Source organism: Salmo salar, chromosome 20 (assembly GCF_965601325.2).
Source record: "Salmo salar chromosome 20, fSalSal1, whole genome shotgun sequence".
Classification (NCBI taxonomy): domain Eukaryota; kingdom Metazoa; phylum Chordata; class Actinopteri; order Salmoniformes; family Salmonidae; genus Salmo; species Salmo salar.
The window spans coordinates 66068278-66085588 of NC_138310.1; the positions used below are offsets into that span (position 1 = coordinate 66068278).

The 17311-nt window shown below is 41.2% G+C and overlaps 3 protein-coding genes and 1 pseudogene across 3 annotated transcripts; 2 read left to right on the forward strand and 2 right to left on the reverse strand.

Annotated features, from left to right (window-relative positions):
* Positions 1-22: 22 nt before the first annotated feature.
* Positions 23-3640, forward strand: v26bb (Vacuolar protein sorting-associated protein 26B-B). Its single transcript, NM_001139973.1, has 6 exons — positions 23-785; positions 973-1129; positions 1431-1595; positions 1800-1975; positions 2069-2211; positions 2427-3640. The coding sequence occupies exons 1-6, from the start codon at positions 563-565 to the stop codon at positions 2562-2564; spliced, it is 1002 nt and encodes a 333-aa protein (NP_001133445.1). The 5' UTR covers positions 23-562; the 3' UTR covers positions 2565-3640.
* A 99-nt stretch (positions 3641-3739) lies between these two features.
* Positions 3740-5772, reverse strand: thyn1 (thymocyte nuclear protein 1). The gene is given in 7 exon segments (NM_001141660.1): positions 3740-3995; positions 4113-4263; positions 4409-4504; positions 4584-4745; positions 5113-5327; positions 5473-5523; positions 5699-5772. Coding segments are annotated over 6 exon segments (720 nt in total). The 5' UTR covers positions 5522-5523; positions 5699-5772; the 3' UTR covers positions 3740-3948.
* Positions 5773-6038: 266 nt separating this feature from the next.
* acad8 (acyl-CoA dehydrogenase family, member 8) lies at positions 6039-17130 on the forward strand. Its single transcript, XM_014162994.3, has 11 exons — positions 6039-6176; positions 12287-12387; positions 12658-12827; positions 14303-14412; positions 14548-14624; positions 14724-14861; positions 15094-15229; positions 15373-15470; positions 15558-15710; positions 16155-16257; positions 16419-17130. Exons 1-11 carry the CDS (start codon positions 6062-6064, stop codon positions 16475-16477), a joined length of 1260 nt encoding a protein of 419 aa, XP_014018469.3. The 5' UTR covers positions 6039-6061; the 3' UTR covers positions 16478-17130.
* On the reverse strand, positions 6488-7458 carry LOC123729283 (winged helix repair factor 1 pseudogene; annotated as a pseudogene).
* Positions 17131-17311: the final 181 nt, after the last annotated feature.

Below are 17311 nucleotides of genomic sequence, written 5' to 3' on the forward strand. Positions count from 1 at the left end.
CAACCAGACAACCCCGGAAGTGCAAAAACATAGGAAATGATCGATCGCTTGCAACATTGTGCTATTTCAGGAAAGATACAATTTAACAATTCAGTGCGAATAACATTCTGAAGGAAACAATCAAGACTCACCACATTGTTAATCGGTTTCGATGAATGACGGATACATCTTGAGTTCGAGGGAAACGCAACATTCTTCAGTGTTTGTAGATATCACCATACTTTGTAGCATTTAGGCTATTTATTTAATCGATAGGGATAGGACGATATGGTGCTGTATGTGTAATTGAATTGAATTTGAGAAGAGATATAAAGGTAAAATAACGCTTACATTTGCCAATTTTTCGAGACCTCTCAGAAATACTACGTTCTGTGATAATTTCTGGTAACAAACAAGTTGGTGTTTTTGCCCTTTCCGTCATTTCGAATGAACTGCTGAATTTACTTTAGTAAGAAATAGGGCACTGACAGTGTCACCTAAATTGGTCTTTAAAGATCTGTTCATGTTCAGATCTGATAAATCTTAACCTTGTTCATAAAACGGCACAGAAAAGAACACAAGCATGAGTTTCTTCAGTTTTGGCCAAAGTGCAGAAATTGATGTAGTTCTGACTGATGCTGAGACGAGAAAGAAGGCTGAACATAAGACTGAAGATGGGAAGAAGGACAAATATTTCCTATTTTATGATGGGGAGACTGTGTCTGGAAAGATCAACGTTACACTGAAGAACCCTGGGAAAAGACTGGAACATCAAGGGATCAAAATCGAATTTGTAGGCCAGATTGGTGAGTATACATCTTAGTTTAATGTCGAGACATCTATTCCAAATGAATCATAATAAATGCAATGGCCCCTTTTCTGTTGGACTTTTTGATCAACAACAGTAGTGTCATATGTGCCAATACGCCTAGATGCATTCTTCCATGAGGGAGTGATTCTATTGTGATGTGTATACCTGTCCTTCCTTCAAAGAGCTGTACTACGACAGAGGAAACCATCATGAGTTTGTCTCCCTGGTGAAAGATCTGGCAAGGCCTGGGGAGCTTACTCAGTCACAGACCTTCGACTTTGAGTTCACCCATGTTGAGAAGCCCTATGAGACCTACACAGGCCAGAATGTGAAGCTGCGGTAAGGAAACATGCAGCCTGAACATTCTCTGCCAAAATAACTATTACTTTATGGCTCACTCTTTAACCCAAGTTCACCTTTGACCTGTCAGTCATGTGCCTAGCACTACTTCCTCATCAAGAGTAATGCTTGTGTGCTTCACATGCTCAAATGTATTGCATTACACACACAAATCATAATGACTGGTTATGATAACGACTATTTTCTTTTATAGGCTCAGGATGCAATGAGGATATGTTGTTGGATAACATCTGTTGAGATTACAGCATATTTGCTCAATGTCTGTTGGTTGTACTTGCAGGTATTTTCTGCGTGCCACGGTGAGCAGGAGACTGAATGACATCAGTAAAGAGATGGATATCGTGGTGCACACACTCAGCACGTACCCAGAGCTCAACTCATCAATAAAAATGGAAGTTGGGATTGAAGACTGTCTCCACATTGAGTTTGAGTACAACAAATCCAAGTAAGGGTGATATAGATAAATTTTTTCAACACCCTCAGTCACCAATTTTTTTTTTTTTTTACTCAATTTACTAAATAACAAAATGCAACCACTTCTAGTCACAGGAACATGCAGAAACCATTGTAGTTTAGAACCTTTCCTTTGACTATGTATTGTCTTTTTGTGTTATAGCAGCCCTGTGACGATCTCTCCTGTCTTCTACAGGTACCACCTGAAAGACGTAATTGTGGGTAAGATCTACTTCCTGCTGGTGCGGATTAAGATAAAGCACATGGAGATTGACATCATCAAACGGGAGACAACTGGTACCGGTCCTAGTGTATACCATGAAAATGACACCATCGCCAAATATGAGATCATGGATGGGGCTCCTGTCCGAGGTAAAGGATATAGTGAAGTGGATTGTATGTTTTTGAAAATGGCAATGCTCAACTACCCATCAGGTCTGACTGAGTGTTTTTATTATGTTTAAGGAGAGTCAATTCCAATCCGGTTGTTTCTGGCTGGCTATGAGATGACCCCCACCATGCGAGACATTAATAAGAAGTTCTCTGTGCGTTACTACCTTAACCTGGTGCTGATTGATGAGGAGGAGAGACGCTACTTCAAACAGCAGGTATGGAACAGGGGCTTCTGATGAGTAATTGTTAGCAGTGATCCCAGATAAAATGATGTGCCCTTAGAGGGAATTTATCAGGTGTCAGGTTCAACATAGTGTATCCACTGTGCTGCAATTTATATATTGCATTCCTATCTAGCATTAAATGTGTCCCTATGGAAATGCTTTAGTGATTAAGACAATGAGCTCAAGACCACTTCCTTCTCCTCCAGGAAATCACACTGTGGAGGAAAGGGGATGTGGTGAGGAAGAGTATGTCGAGCCAGGCCACCATCGGAGCCCAGCGGTTCGAGGGCTCAGCCAGTTCAGAGAGTGCTCTGGAAAAGGCGGCGAGGGAGGACAGCGGCTAAAGCTGCCTCCACTCATTCTCCTCACAGAAGGAAAAGTACAGAAGGAAAAGCTCACATGATCACTGATAAAGTAGCCCTGTTTATTAGGGCTGCTGAATAAAGGGATAAAGGAAGGATTAAGGGAAGACTGGAGGTAAACACCTGAACAATGAAAAAGAAGCCTGCATGAGGCATTACAGGGGCCTAAAATTCCGCTGCAGGTCAACTCCCTCATCAACACACATATCCAGTGAAAGCAAAGCCGGCCACTTGTTTAGATCTCCCCTGTGCGTGGTACCCTAAAATGTAATATTATACTGTCTTCTTCAAATGATCAACTTTCTTCGTCAAAGTATATTTCTAGCTTTAGCTTTATATATGAATGGATTCTAACTCTGTATACAAAACTGTATTGTCATAGGGAGTTGAAGTCCTGAGTAACAGCGATGCATTTTGAAAACATTCCATACCCAGTCAAATGAATTCCTGACATTTTGTGGTCTGTCATAATGAAATCTGAAATTCTAACTTTGCACAGATTATTTGTATCCATTGCTCCTCCACATACACATGCTCTCAGTTCTTGTGTAATGATTCCACAGTGAGATCATTGGGAGGTTTCTATTGCATTGTAAGTGTTGTCTAATTTCTTTGTTGATTGAGTGGGCTAGATAAATTACTTGCCTATTAATTTGTAAATCCTTCAAATAAGAGCCATTGAATCTCACCCTCTTATGCCGTTAAACCGTCATACAGTGATTAGCATTCATACTGTGCCACATGACCATTTCATTCACATGCTTTACCAGTGCTTGTATTTGAGGTCTGATAGTAAGGAGTCTTCTGTATCTTCCATGTTAGAGACTTGAAATGTTGTGCCTAAGTGTATCAATCTAGCAAATGAAATTCTGTTGCCTCAATATGTTTAACACATCTTTTAGCCTTAGGTTTTCCTGTATTATTTATGCTCTGCAAATTACTCATCTATAGCCCCTTTCCACAAAACTGAAATACATTTGCCAAATGCCTTGTTATCCACAGACATGTTTTGGTATAGAAATAATTGAATGTCTGGACCTGATAAATATTTGACTGATGGAATGATTGATTGCCTTTACTCTTGGAAATGAAAATTCTGCATGTTTAGACTGAAATGATCCCTTTTAGACAGTGAAGGCAAGCACATGAACTGTCTTACTAGTATAAGCCTCTTTAATATTAGAAATAAACTCCAGGCTGTCTCTTGACAAACACAGAAACCTTGAGACAATTTCCATTTAATACACAAGCATAATGGTTCAATAGACCTCACCTACAGTAAACATATTAGCAGCAGCAGCAGCATCATCATCATCATCATACACAAGACAGGAAAACTTCTCTCCAGGTAATTTTGTCAAAATCTTCACAGTGGGTTATTGTCCTCCAAACTCAGGACAAATTCAAATTCCTCTGAGAATTAAAAAAAAAAAAAAAAAGGTATGATTTTAGTTACACAAAAGCTTTGTAAACCATGATGAGGTGGCAATTTGACAACCATATTACTCAGTGTCACTGATCTCCACGTACCTCTGGTGAGGGGCTGGACAGACAGCCTGGCCCTGGTGAAGAGAGCCATGCCATTCAGGGACCCGCCTTTGGCCTTGTGCTGCAGGTGGATCTTCTTCAACTCAGACAGCGGAATGAAGCGCTTCAACATCCTCTCAAACTGGACATCAACCTGGCAGTCAAACATGAAACAAGCCAGCAGAGCACTAGTACAGTTTAAATTGAATTGCGATAAAAAGCCTGTTGCATATCAGTGATGTATCTTGATCTCAAGCCATCTGGAACACAAACAAATGTAAACATGAAACCATTCATACCATACTCCATTTGGGGTTGTCTGCCTTGCTGGTGGCGTCGTAATGGACATCTTTCTTGTCAAACTGAGTGTGGTCCACATAGGACTCCTTTACAATCTGGAAAAGAGAAAGCAGGTGTCCATTACGACCATACCTGAAACAGTGTATATTATCAACAGAACAGGTAGAGGCTCACCTTCATAACTCCAGCTATTCCAGGCTCCTTGCAGTTGCTGTGGTAGAAGAATGCATGCTGCCCCTCTTTCATGTCTCGCATGAAGTTACGGGCTTGGTAGTTCCGAACACCATCCCAACACCCAGTTTGGTTGGGAAGAGTCTTCAGATCCTCGATCCCAAACTGTGACATAGTAAGTAAGTAAGCCATAACGACCCACAGGGCAGGAGCCCATCTCTTGTTTCTGTATATCGTTAGGTAGCTTGATGTATAAGTATACACCCAGAACAGGATGGTAGTTTGTCACAGGGAATAACTCCCAATCCATTCCATTTATGCTGAAAGTTAAGCAGATGCGTCGGGTCCCATTTTTTGAACCCCCAACCTTCCAATCTAAGGGTGGACACATTAACCACAAAGCCTCTGAGTTGGTAACAACTGTGACATGGAATAGCCTAGATATCATTTATCCTGAACAAGACATCACTATTGAGCAACAACAGGTCTTGACACAGATGACACCATCCTATTATTAAGCAGAATAGAATACCTTGACATCTATGCCATTTTCCAAGCGGCTCTCTGGCTCTGACTTCATCAGCCAGTGACAATACTGTGGTCTTTCAGGAGATTTTCTTGCCTTTGAACTCTCCTGTTTTCCAGTGTTTCCTGAACCTGAAGCTTTCCTCTTCCCCCTGAGTGCCTGACCAACCTCCAATGGGGAGTCCTCACTGTGGGCATTAGTTTTTGTCTCTTCATCGTTGCCTGGGTAATACATTCACTTATTAATAGCCATTCTAAAATCAAATCTTTGTGGTAGTAAAGTGAGTGTGAAACAGTGTCAGGGATGTTGAAAAACCTTGCAGTGGCATGTCATTCAGTGCACAGAAACGTGAACGCTTTTACTTACTGGATTGTAGTGATCTTGTGGTTCCACGGGTTCTCATTTTAGGTGCCATGCCTGAGAGATGAAGCAATAGTGGTTGGCTTGGAAGAACTAGAATCTTCAAGTCCCATTCTAATGATATCTAACCATTGGTGCGTGACAGTAGGTGACATTTGATTTACAGCAACAACAAAAAAGAACGTGTTTCAGTTAATCAGTTAATTATGCGAAGGATTGCATTGTTACTTACTGGTACGTTATAAAGATGCAAATCGAAGTGGTCGGAAAACATAAAACTCAGAACACTGCAAAAGGAAGGACTCTGAATGACGAAGAACTCCCGCGCTAGTGGCTTACGTCAAAATCATATGATGTAGAAACAATTCGCTTTAGTTTGTTTATCTGTTTAGTCCCCCTTAATGTATCTGGTTTAGGCAAGCAATTGACCTTGGGGTATATTTCGATGGTTAATCAAATTACGAGAAAAATGTGCCCTTTCCTGAAAAAGTTTAGAAGAAAACTAAGCAAGCGACCCAATATAAGAACTACACGTATCTTGTGTAATGGAACTACATTTCCCTACAGCAGCAGCGTGATATAACCAATAACCAACATGGCGGCCATGGGAACGTTATCTAGAGTTGTCAGACTGAGTTCATGCATCGGCAGAAGTCGGCGATTAATATTTAACAGCACACAGAGACGAGGAATAGCTTCGTGTATTGACCGTAAGCATTTTGGGTTTCAAAATCGTTGGTAGACTAATGCAGACTTGCACTACTAACCATCTGACGCGTTAGGTAGTTGGGATGAGCTGAATAGCTCTCTAAACTAGCTAACGTTAGCTGAGTACTGTAACGTTAGTAGGTAACTGACTGCAGATAACGTTAGTGTTTTGTTTTTCATTGCCTAGTGTGCATTTTCCAGCAATGCATTCCTACTTAAGTACTAGTTAGTTAAATTGACCACAGTTAGTAACGACAGACAGTAAAAACTAACGTTATATTACCTAAGTAGCAATGTAACCTCTGGTCGTCAAGTTATACTCAATCGTCATTTTGCAGCCAAAGTAGTCGTGTTGATACAGTATTTTTGTATTTTATATTTTTTTTTACATTTTATTTAATGAAACCGGACAATATTGTATTTTACACCATTGGCATTTCATCGACCTACAAGGTTTCACTTTGTACAATTGGCAGAAAAAAACTTCCATAAAAACAAGGCAATAACAAATGATTAACCACAGGTTAATTTGGTGTAACATGGCCACTCATCATGCTCAGTTGCTCTGGGGGTTTCTTCCGTGAAACAGGTCGTTATATCCATTCAGTCAGTTGCGTTCATTAGTCCACACACCTTAACAATGTTCCTGAAGTTGTGGGTATACATTCTACTAACTCTGCACCAATGATGTCATGGATGTGGTACTTGATCGGAATTTAATCTGAGTTGGTCTGTCTCTCCTCCAGGCTTCAGACTAAGTTATATTTGGACTTCTTAACCATGCCCAGCACAGCTTTACGACCCTGTATTAGGTACTTGGTGAATTTGCCAGTTGGGGATAGAGAGCTGCCAGCACTCCTTGAGCATTTTGTGTTTGTTGAAGCTCAGGTTGTTGTAGAAGGTCAGCACTTTCTCCAGGAACTTCTCCAATGTGCCCAGTGTCCATCTCCCCAGGACTTTAGCCTTGTAGTCTGCAGCGAACACCAACCCAAAGACCTCAGCGTCAAAGCCCAGCGGAACATCAACACCTCCCCTGTTCCCTCAAGTCACTCAGCTGCATGTCCACTTGGGTCCAACCATTGTGTATAGTTGGTGTTTTAGGACAACTTGTGGAAGGGCGTCATTGAAGTGTTTGCGTGAGAATGTTATAAGGTCATGCAAGTCGGCTTTGAGGTCCAGTGGTCCCTCTTCTCCATTGTTGACAGCACCAAACTGCTTCTCATTGCGAACTCTTCGTTTCTTCACTTTAAATGTGTCTGGTATAAGGCCCTGTTTTCTGTTCATAACTGACATAAAGTAATCATTGCTGTAGCAACTCCTCGTCAAACAAGATTTTCAAATAGTTTTCGTGTTGATATATTTTAACAGTCTGAATTTTGAGATTGCATGCTGGTGTACAGGCAGGCCTGCTTGAGGACAGCCACTTGATACGTATTGGTCAGCCATGGCTCCTTTTCACCTCTCTGAGGCAGGGGTGTGTGTACTATGCCCCCGACTTTAAACATTTTTAAAAAATTATTTAACCAGGTAGGCCAGTTGAGAACAAGTTCTCATTTACAACTGCGACCTGGGCAAGATAAAGCAAAGCAGTGCGACAAAAACAACAATACAGAGTTACACATAAACAAACGTACAGTCAATAACACAATAGGTAAATCTATATACAGTGTGTGCCAATGTAGAAGAGTAGGGAGGTAAGGCAATAAATAGGCCACGGAGGCAAAATAATTAAAATTTAGCATTGACGCTGGAGTGATGTGCAGATAATGATGTGCAAGTAGAGATACTGGGGTGCAAGAGGATAAGTAACAATATGAGGATGAGGTAGTTGGGTGCACTATTTACAGATTGGCTGTGTACAGGGACAGTGATCGGTAAGCTGCTCTGACAGCTGATGCTTAAAGTTAGAGAGGGAGATATAAGTCTACAGCTTCATTGAATTTTGAAATTCGTTCTAGTCATTGGCAGCAGAGAACTGGAAGGAAAGGCGGCCAAAGCAAGTGTTGGCTTTGGGGGTGACCAGTGAAATATACCTGCTGGAGCGCGTGCTACGGGTGGGTGTTGCTATGGTGACCAGTGAGCTGAGATAAGGCGGGGCTTTACCTAGCATAGACCTATAGAGGACCTGGAGCCAGTGGGTTTGGCGACGAATATGTAGTGAGGGCCAGCCAACGTGAGCATACAGGTCACAGTGGTGGGTAGTATATGGGGCTTTGGTGACAAAACGGATGGCACTGTGATAGTGTTGGAGGCTATTTTGTAAATGACATCGCCAAAGTCAAGGATCGGTAGGATAGTCAGTTTTACGAGGATATGTTTGGCAACATGAGTGAAGGAGGCTTTGTTGCGAAATAGGAAGACGATTCTAGATTTAATTTTGATTGGAGATGTTTTAATATGATTCTGGAACGAGAGTTTACAGTCTAACCAGACACCTAGGTATTTGTAGTTGTCCACATATTCTAAGTCAGAACCGTCCAGAGTAGTGAAGCTAGTCAGGCGGGAGTGTGCGGGCAGCAATCGGTTGAAGAGCATGCACTTAGTTTTACTTGCATTTAAAAGCAGTTGGAGGCCTCGGAAGGAGTGTTATAAGGCATTGAAGCTTGTTTGGAGGTTTGTTAGCACAGTGTCCAAAGAAGGGCCAGATGTGAATGGTGTCGTCTGCATTGAGGTGGACAAAATAGTCCAAATTGGTGAAGTGAAATGAAAAAAATAACTTGTTTCAAAAAATTCAAAACAATAAAAAACTGAAAAGTGGTGCGTGTATATGTATTCACCCCCTTTGCTATGAAACCCCTAAATACGATCTGGTGCAACAAATTACCTTCAGAAGTCACATAATTAGATTGTACACAGGTGGACTTTATTTAAGTGTCACATGATCTGTCACATGATCTCAGTATAGAAAGGCACCAGAGTCTGTAACACCACTAAGCAAGTGGCACCACCAAGTAAGCGGCACCATGAAGACCAATGAGCTCTCCAAACAGGTCAGGGACAAAGTTGTGGAGAAGTACAGATCAGAGTTGGGTTATAAAAAAAAAAAATCTGAAACTTTGAACATTCCACAGAGCACCATTAAATCCATTATTAAAAAATGGAAAGAATATGGCACCACAATAAACCTACCAAGAGAGGGCCACCCACCAAAACTCACAGACCGGGCAAGGAGGGCATTATTCAGAGAGGCAACAAAGAGACCAACGATAACCCTGAAGGAGCTGCAAAGCTCCACAGCGGAGATTGGAGTATCTGTCCATAGGACCACTTTAAGCCATACACTCCACAGAGCTGGGCTTTACGGAAGAGAAAAAAATGACATTGCTTAAAGAAAAAAAATAAGCAAACACGTTTGGTGTTCGCCAAAAGGCATGTGGGAGACTCCCTAAACATATGGAAGAATGTACTCTGGTCAGATGAGACCTAAATTGAGCTTTTTGGCGATCAAGGAAAATGCTATGTCTGGTGCAAACCCAACACCTCTCATCACCCCGAGAACAACATCCCTACACTGAAGCATGAATGTGGCAGCATCATGCTGTGGGGATGTTTTTCATCGGCAGGGACTGGGAAACTGGTCAGAATTGGAAGAAATGATGGATGGCGCTAAATACAAGGAAATCCTTGAGGGAAACCTGTTTCAGTCTTCCAGAGATTTGAGACTGAGACGGAGGTTCACCTTCCAGCAGGACAATAACCCTAAGCTGCTAAAGCAACAATTGAGTGGTTTAAGGGGAAACATTTAAATGTATTGGAATGGCCTAGTCAAAGCCCAGACCTCAATCCAATTGAGAATCTGTGGTATGACTTAAAGATTGCTGTACACCAGCAGAACCCATCCAACTTGAAGGAGCTGGAGCAGTTTTGCCTTGAAGAATGGGCAAAAATCCCAGTGGCTAAATGTGCCAAGCTTATAGAGACATACCCCAAGAGACTTGCAGCTGTAATTGCTGCAAAAGGTGCCTCTACAAAGTATTGGCTTTGGGGGAGGGTGAATAGTTATGCACTCTCAAGTTTTCATTTTTTTTTGTCTTATTTCACAATACAAAATATTTTTTATCTTCAAAGTGGTAGGCATGTTGTGTAAATCAAATGATACAAACCACCCAAACATCAATTTTAATTCCAGGTTGTAAGGCAACAAAATGGAAAAAATGTCAATTTAGCCCATAATCCCTGATGGGCCTACATCTAATTTCAGATAGTTTACAGTAGCCTAGACAAGATGTAGGCAAGAGGTAAACTGAATGATTCATCAGCTTGCTTACTTCAAACAGAAACATTTATTCAACATGTATAGCGAGGCGATTTCAAGGTAAGAAGTGCTTGTTTTCCATTAGCCTGCTTTAATAGGCTACTGAGGATGGGGTCATGATTTCAATCACTGAATTAAATATGAATTATATGTGCTTGTCAAAAACAGCCCATGTATATTTTTTTGATTTCTTTTTCACCTGTAGCCTAATCAGACTACTGTTAACATCAATCTAATGTGTTCTAACAACTGATCGGCAGTTGCGATAGAGCTTTGATAACTTCCAATTTAATTAACTAAACATGTCCATTGATAATTGGTTTGCCAGCTCCATGTAGGCTACACAAGTGGCACATTAATTTGCAATGCCCCCAGTGATATTGTCATTTCGACATATTTCTTGTATCAAATGGTAGCCGACAGTTGCATATATATTAATAGGCTACTTTATGGCCAACGGAGGCACATTTATAATTCTCCACATTTAATGTCAGTTTCATTGAGGCCCATTCTAAATATATCACAGACAGTGTCACCAGCAAAGCACCATCACACCACCTCCTCCATGCTTCACGGTGGGAACCACACATGCACAGTAGGCGAACGGATGTTCTCTGCATCTCACAAGACATGGCAGTTGGAACCAAAAATCTGAAATGTGGACTCGTCAGACCAAATGACAGATTTCCACCAGTCGAATGTCCATTGCTCGTGTTTCTTCTTATTGGTGTCCTTTAGTAGTAGTTTCTTTGCAGCAATTCGACCATGAAGGCCTGATTCACCCAGTCTCCTCTGAACAGTTGATGTTGAGATGTGTCTGTTAGTTGAACTCTGAAGCATTTATTTGGGCTGCAATTTCTGAGGCTGGTAACTCTAATGAACGTATCCTCTGCAGCAGAGGTAACGTATCTTCTGCAGCAGAGGTAACTCGGGGTCTTCCTTTCCTGTGGCAGTCCTCATGAGAGCCAGTTTCATCATAGCACTTGATGGGTTTTGCGAGTGCACTTGAAGTTCTTGAAATTTTCTGGATTGACTTACCTTCATCGCTTAAAGTAATGATGGACTGTCGTTTCTCTTTGCTTTATTCAGCTGCTCTTGCCATAATATGGACTTGGTCTTTTACCAAATAGGGCTATCTTCTGTATACCACCCCTACAACGCAACGGATTGACTCAAATGCATTAAGAAGGAAAGAAATTCCACAAGGCACACCTGTTAATTGAAATGCATTCCAGGTGACTACCTCATGAAGCTGGTTGAGAGAATGCCAAGAGTGTGCAAAGCTGTCATCAAGGCAAAGGTTGGCTACTTTGAAGAATGTCAAATATAAAATATATTTTGATTTGTTTAACACGTTTTTGGTTACTACATGATTCCATATGTGTTATTTCATAGTTTTTATGTCATCACTATTATTCTACAATGTAGAAAATATTAAAAATAAAGAAAAACCCTTGAATGAGTAGGTGTGTCCAAACTTTTTACTGGTACTGTATATATTTTTAAAAGAAATACCATGGTGGCTGCAGTGCAACTTAGAAATAGCCCAAAAACCTGCAACTTGCTAACAATACATTTTCACCTGCGACATCGTTTTCAAAGTAAGCCAATTTGGCCGGAACACCGCTAACATGGCAACACTGTTCTGGCCTGACCTACGTTGAGTTGGACGGATGTGAAGAAAGGGCGTGTGTCATGTTCAATGGTTGTTTGAACTTTTTCACATGAAGAGAAATAGTATGTTTAAAAGGATTCTGGTCATTTTTCCTTACTCTACAGTACTATCATTGTCTTATACCGCTAGGCTTTATTCAGTATGTGCCCTGCGTGACACTATTCTTAACTCCCTCCTTGCAGCTGCTCATGGCCTCAGCGATGAACAGAAGGAGTTTCAGAAGATGGCCTTTGACTTCGCAGCCCATGAAATGTCTCCACACATGGCCGAGTGGGATGAAAAGGTACTAACCACTGTGCAGTGCAGCTTGTTTAGCTAGATTTTTGAGCCACTTTAAAATCGGACTCCTTTCAACCCATCCATATCAATGGAAGAAATGGAACGGTATCAAACATATGGAAACTACATGTTTGACTCCTTTGCATCAATGCCATTCCAATGAGCCTGCCCTCCTACAGCTCCTCCCACCAGCCTCCTCTGCAATCACTCATCCCCTTTTTTGTGTAAGAGGGCATTTGTTTGAACGTAAAAGCATATTTTTTTTATTGTTCAGGAAATCTTCCCGGTGGAGACCATGCGAAAGGCTGCTCAGCTGGGGTTTGGGGGGATCTATGTCCAGCCGGAGGTGGGGGGATCTGGCCTGTCTCGCCTGGACACCTCGGTCATCTTTGAGGCATTATCGACAGGCTGTGTCAGCACCACAGCCTACATCAGCATTCATAAGTAAGGCCTGGCCAATGCCAGCAATCACCACAACATTCAACCTCTCTAAAGGGTCTGCTCAAGAGACCCCTGCTTTAAATTAATATCTAGTCAATTGCCTATAGGGGATTTTTGGTGTATGTATGGGGTAGAGGTCGACCGATTATGATTTTTCAACGCCGATACCGATTTATTGGAGGACCAAAAAAAGCCGACGCTGATTACTGAATGAACAATGAACACTTATTTTAACTTAATATAATACATAAATAATGAAACATGCTCAATTTGGTTTAAATAATGCAAAAATACAGTGTTGGAGAAGAAAGTAAAAGTGCAATATGTGCCATGTAAAAAAGCTAACGTTTAAGTTCCTTGCCCAGAACATGAAAACATATGAAAGCTGGTGGTTCGATATTCCCAGTTCTTTAATATTCCCAGTTAGGTTTTAGGTTGTAGTTATTATAGGAATTATGACACGTCGACTATTTCTCTCTATACCATTAGTTTTTCATATACCTTTGACTATTGGATGTTCTAATAGGCACTTTAGTATTGCCAGCCTAATCTCAGGAGTTGATAGGCTTGAAGTCATAAACAGCGCTGTGAAGCAAGCATTGCCTAAGAGCTGCTGGCAAACGCTCAGTCAGACAGCTCTATCAAATCATAGACTTAATTATAATATAGTAAACACAAATACAAGCCGTTGGTCATTAATATGGTCAAATCCGGAAACTATAATTTCAAAAACAAAACGTTTATTCTTTCAGTGAAATACGGAACCGTTCCGTATTTTATCGAACGGGCGGCATCCCTAAGTCTAAATATTGCTGTTACATTGTACAACCTTCAATGTTATGTCATAATTATGTAACATTTTGGCAAATTAGTTCTCAATGAGCCAGGCGACCCAAACTGTTGCATATACCCTGGCTCTGCGTGCAATGAACGCAAGAGAAGTGACACAATTTCTCTCGTTAATATTGCCTGCTAACATGAATTTCTTTTAACTAAATATGCAGGTTTAAAAAATATACTTCTGTTTATTGACTTTAAGAAAGGCATTGATGTTTATGGTTAGGTACATTCGTGCAACGATTGTGCTTTTTTCGCGAATGCGCTTAATTCATCCCCCATTTGGGGAAGTAGGCTGTGATTCGATGATAAATTAACAGGCACCGCATTGATTATATGCAACGCAGGACAAGCTAGTTAACTACACATGGTTGATGATATTACTAGGTTAACTAGTGATTTTGTGAAGATTGATTGTTTTTATAAGATAAGTTTAATGCTAGCTAGCAACTTACCTTAGCTCCTTGCTGCACTTGCGTAACAGGTGGTCAGCTTGCCACGCAGTTTCCTCGTGGAATGCAATGTAATCGGAGTCCAAAAAGGCCGATTACCGATTTGTTATGAAAACTTGAAATCGGCCCAAATTAATCGGCCAACCTCTAGTATGGGGTGTTCATTAATGGATGCTTATTTCTGTGCAGCATGTGTAACTGGATGATTGACACCTTCGGCAACACTGAGCAGAGGGAGAAGTTCTGCCCTGAGCTTTGTACGATGGACAAGTTTGCCTCTTATTGTCTCACTGAGCCAGGTTGGTATTTTGTCTTAATTTTTCTAGTATGTGATAGTGTGTCATGCATTGACACCATGAACCTGTATAATGTGGTTATGAAGCGGTTTTATTTCTGAATCTTTTTGTCTTATTGAATCTCATTTCACGTTTCAGGCAGTGGCAGTGATGCTGCTTCGTTACTCACTACTGCAAAGTTGGAAGGAGACCATTATATCCTCAATGGTTCCAAGGTACTGTTTTTTTTATTTCCTCTCCATACAATAGCTGATAGAATAAATTGTGATATAAAGTGGAAGCTCCTATCTCACTGTGTATGTGTCCTACTGCAGGCCTTCATCAGTGGAGGAGGAGACACAGACGTGTACATAGTAATGTGCCGGACGGGAGGGAAAGGTCCCAAGGGGATCTCCTGTGTGGTGGTGGAGAAAGACACTCCAGGACTCAGCTTTGGCAAGAAGGAGAAGAAGGTAGCTGGCATTTGATTGATGTTGATATTGTCTTAAATTGGTCATTTTGAATACAATCCTTATGTCTTATAAACTGTAAAGCAGGAACCTACAAACTTACATGGTCTGTAGTTCATGTCCTCATGTCTAAGTGAAGCCATGTCCACCAGTGGGCATAGTTGAGTCATAGTCATGTTGAAGCCCTGAGGGATGCAGTGATTCTCCAACTGAGGCCTCTATTCCCTCTCTCCAGGTGGGATGGAACTCTCAGCCAACCAGAGCAGTGATCTTAGAGGACTGCCACGTCCCAGTGACCAATCGGCTGGGTCAGGAGGGACAGGGCTTCAACATTGCTATGAGAGGCCTGAACGGAGGCAGGATCAACATTGGTGAGATGGCACCAGATTTACCTTTTGTTTCAATGGTTTGTATTTGATGGCCATCTATATATTTTTCTCAAGTCGGCTTTGAAAACACAACCAATGCTCAGGTGTCAGCTACATTAACTTACATTGGGTTTATCTGCCTGCAGCCTCGTGTTCTCTTGGGGCGGCCCATGCATGTGTACAGCTGGCAAGAGATCACCTGTTAGTACGCAAGCAGTTTGGAGAGACTCTCTCTAACAACCAGGTAAGCATACCATCAAGTCTACGGCTTTGAATTGGGAAAGACCTGTAGTAATCCAATAGGATATTTGATTCTGGGTTCCTTCTGTAGTTCCTGCAGTTTAAGTTGGCAGAGATGGCAACCAAGCTAGTGGCGTCACGTCTGTTGCTGCGCGAGGCTGCCCTGGCATTGCAGGAGAGCAGATCTGACGCTGTGTCCCTCTGCTCCATGGCCAAACTCTTTGTCACTGACGAGTGCTTCAACGTGAGTCAATATTATCTCTTAAAATGGTTCTTATGGATAGACCCCAAAGAATTATGAAAATACTGTTATTTTAGTATTTACTGTAAAACTTCCATTAGCCTGGGCATGTATTTGCTTAAACTGCAGCAGACTTGTTTTGACATGCGGGGATCAGTCATTCAACGCAAGGAAGAGATGCAGTGAAATTCCACTTCAGCAGACCCGTAAAATGCAGACAGTGCACGATTAATTACACTTTTTTGGGACTCAGAGCTTATTATAGGCCAGTGTTTATTTGCTAAAATGTGAAACGATGCCCGGCCATTAAGAGACCAATGCTTGTTGGAGACTCAACATTTAATGGACGTTTTACACTAAGCGGTCTCCTTTTGCACACTGGTAATGATGTAGTCTATCAGATGTAGCTGGACATCTCTCTCACATCGGTATCTCTGCCCTCAACAGATCTGTAACCAGGCACTCCAGATGCATGGTGGATACGGTTACCTCAAAGACTACGCTGTTCAGCAGTTTGTCCGGGACATCAGAGTACACCAGATACTGGAGGGTATGTATACACCTTGCTTACCGTGACAAAGCTGTCCTTCTGAAATTCTGCTCTATAACAGATGGTTATCAGTATTTGAATGGTAATGCACACCTCTTTATAAACTTAGGCACTGTTGTTGCACTGACGTTTTACCCTTTTATATTTCCTTTCTCTTTCAGGAACAAATGAAGTGATGCGGATGATAATTGCCAGAAGTTTACTGTCAGAGTCTGGATAAATGTAATGCCATGGGCCATCCAAAACTTGACTTTCTGCTGTCCTGAAGGGATGGTGGTGGCAGCCATGTGGTGTTTGACTGGATCCCTCAAGTGTCTTGAACTCACCCTCTTTTAAAGGGGGAAAATACTATAGCAGTTTTGTTTTTGAGATTACTGTAGACTAAAGCTGTCATTAGGTCCTCCTGTCCTGTTTGCATGGAATTAAATGTTATGTAAACATTCATTTAGGTATTTTAAATAAGTTGCTCATTGAGAGATACAGTTTGGAAGTGAATATATTACGTTAAAAATGTAATATTTTGGTTAGTATTGGGGTGAAGCTTTTTAGTTGTCTTGCAATAAAAACAATGCATCTATATCAGATGGTTAGTTTGACATCATGGCCTCTCCTGCAAAGTGGCCTTTCATGTGTAACATGGCAACATTTGGAGGAAACTTTGTTATGATGGCAACATTTGAAACATGAGCAAGTTTAGTTCTCATGACACAATTCCAGTTTAATCCTAAAACAAATGTATCTAGGCGGGTTGGATGACTGCAAAGTTTCATGTATGGTGTGTGTAATATAATATTTGGTGCTCAAATGTGACTGGATTGTCAGTCATTTACACTCAAAATAAAGCTGTCAGACAGCACTAGATAAAAGTTTAAATGTTGTGCATTTTCTCAGCTATGTTACTACATTACGATGAAAACCATGTTTATTTAAAGTTTTAAAGGTCCAATGCAGCCGTTTTCTCAATATCAAATTATCTCTGGGTAACAATTATGTACCTTACCGTGATGGAAATTCTTGTTCGATGCTAAAAAAAAAAATAGCTCTTATACTGAAC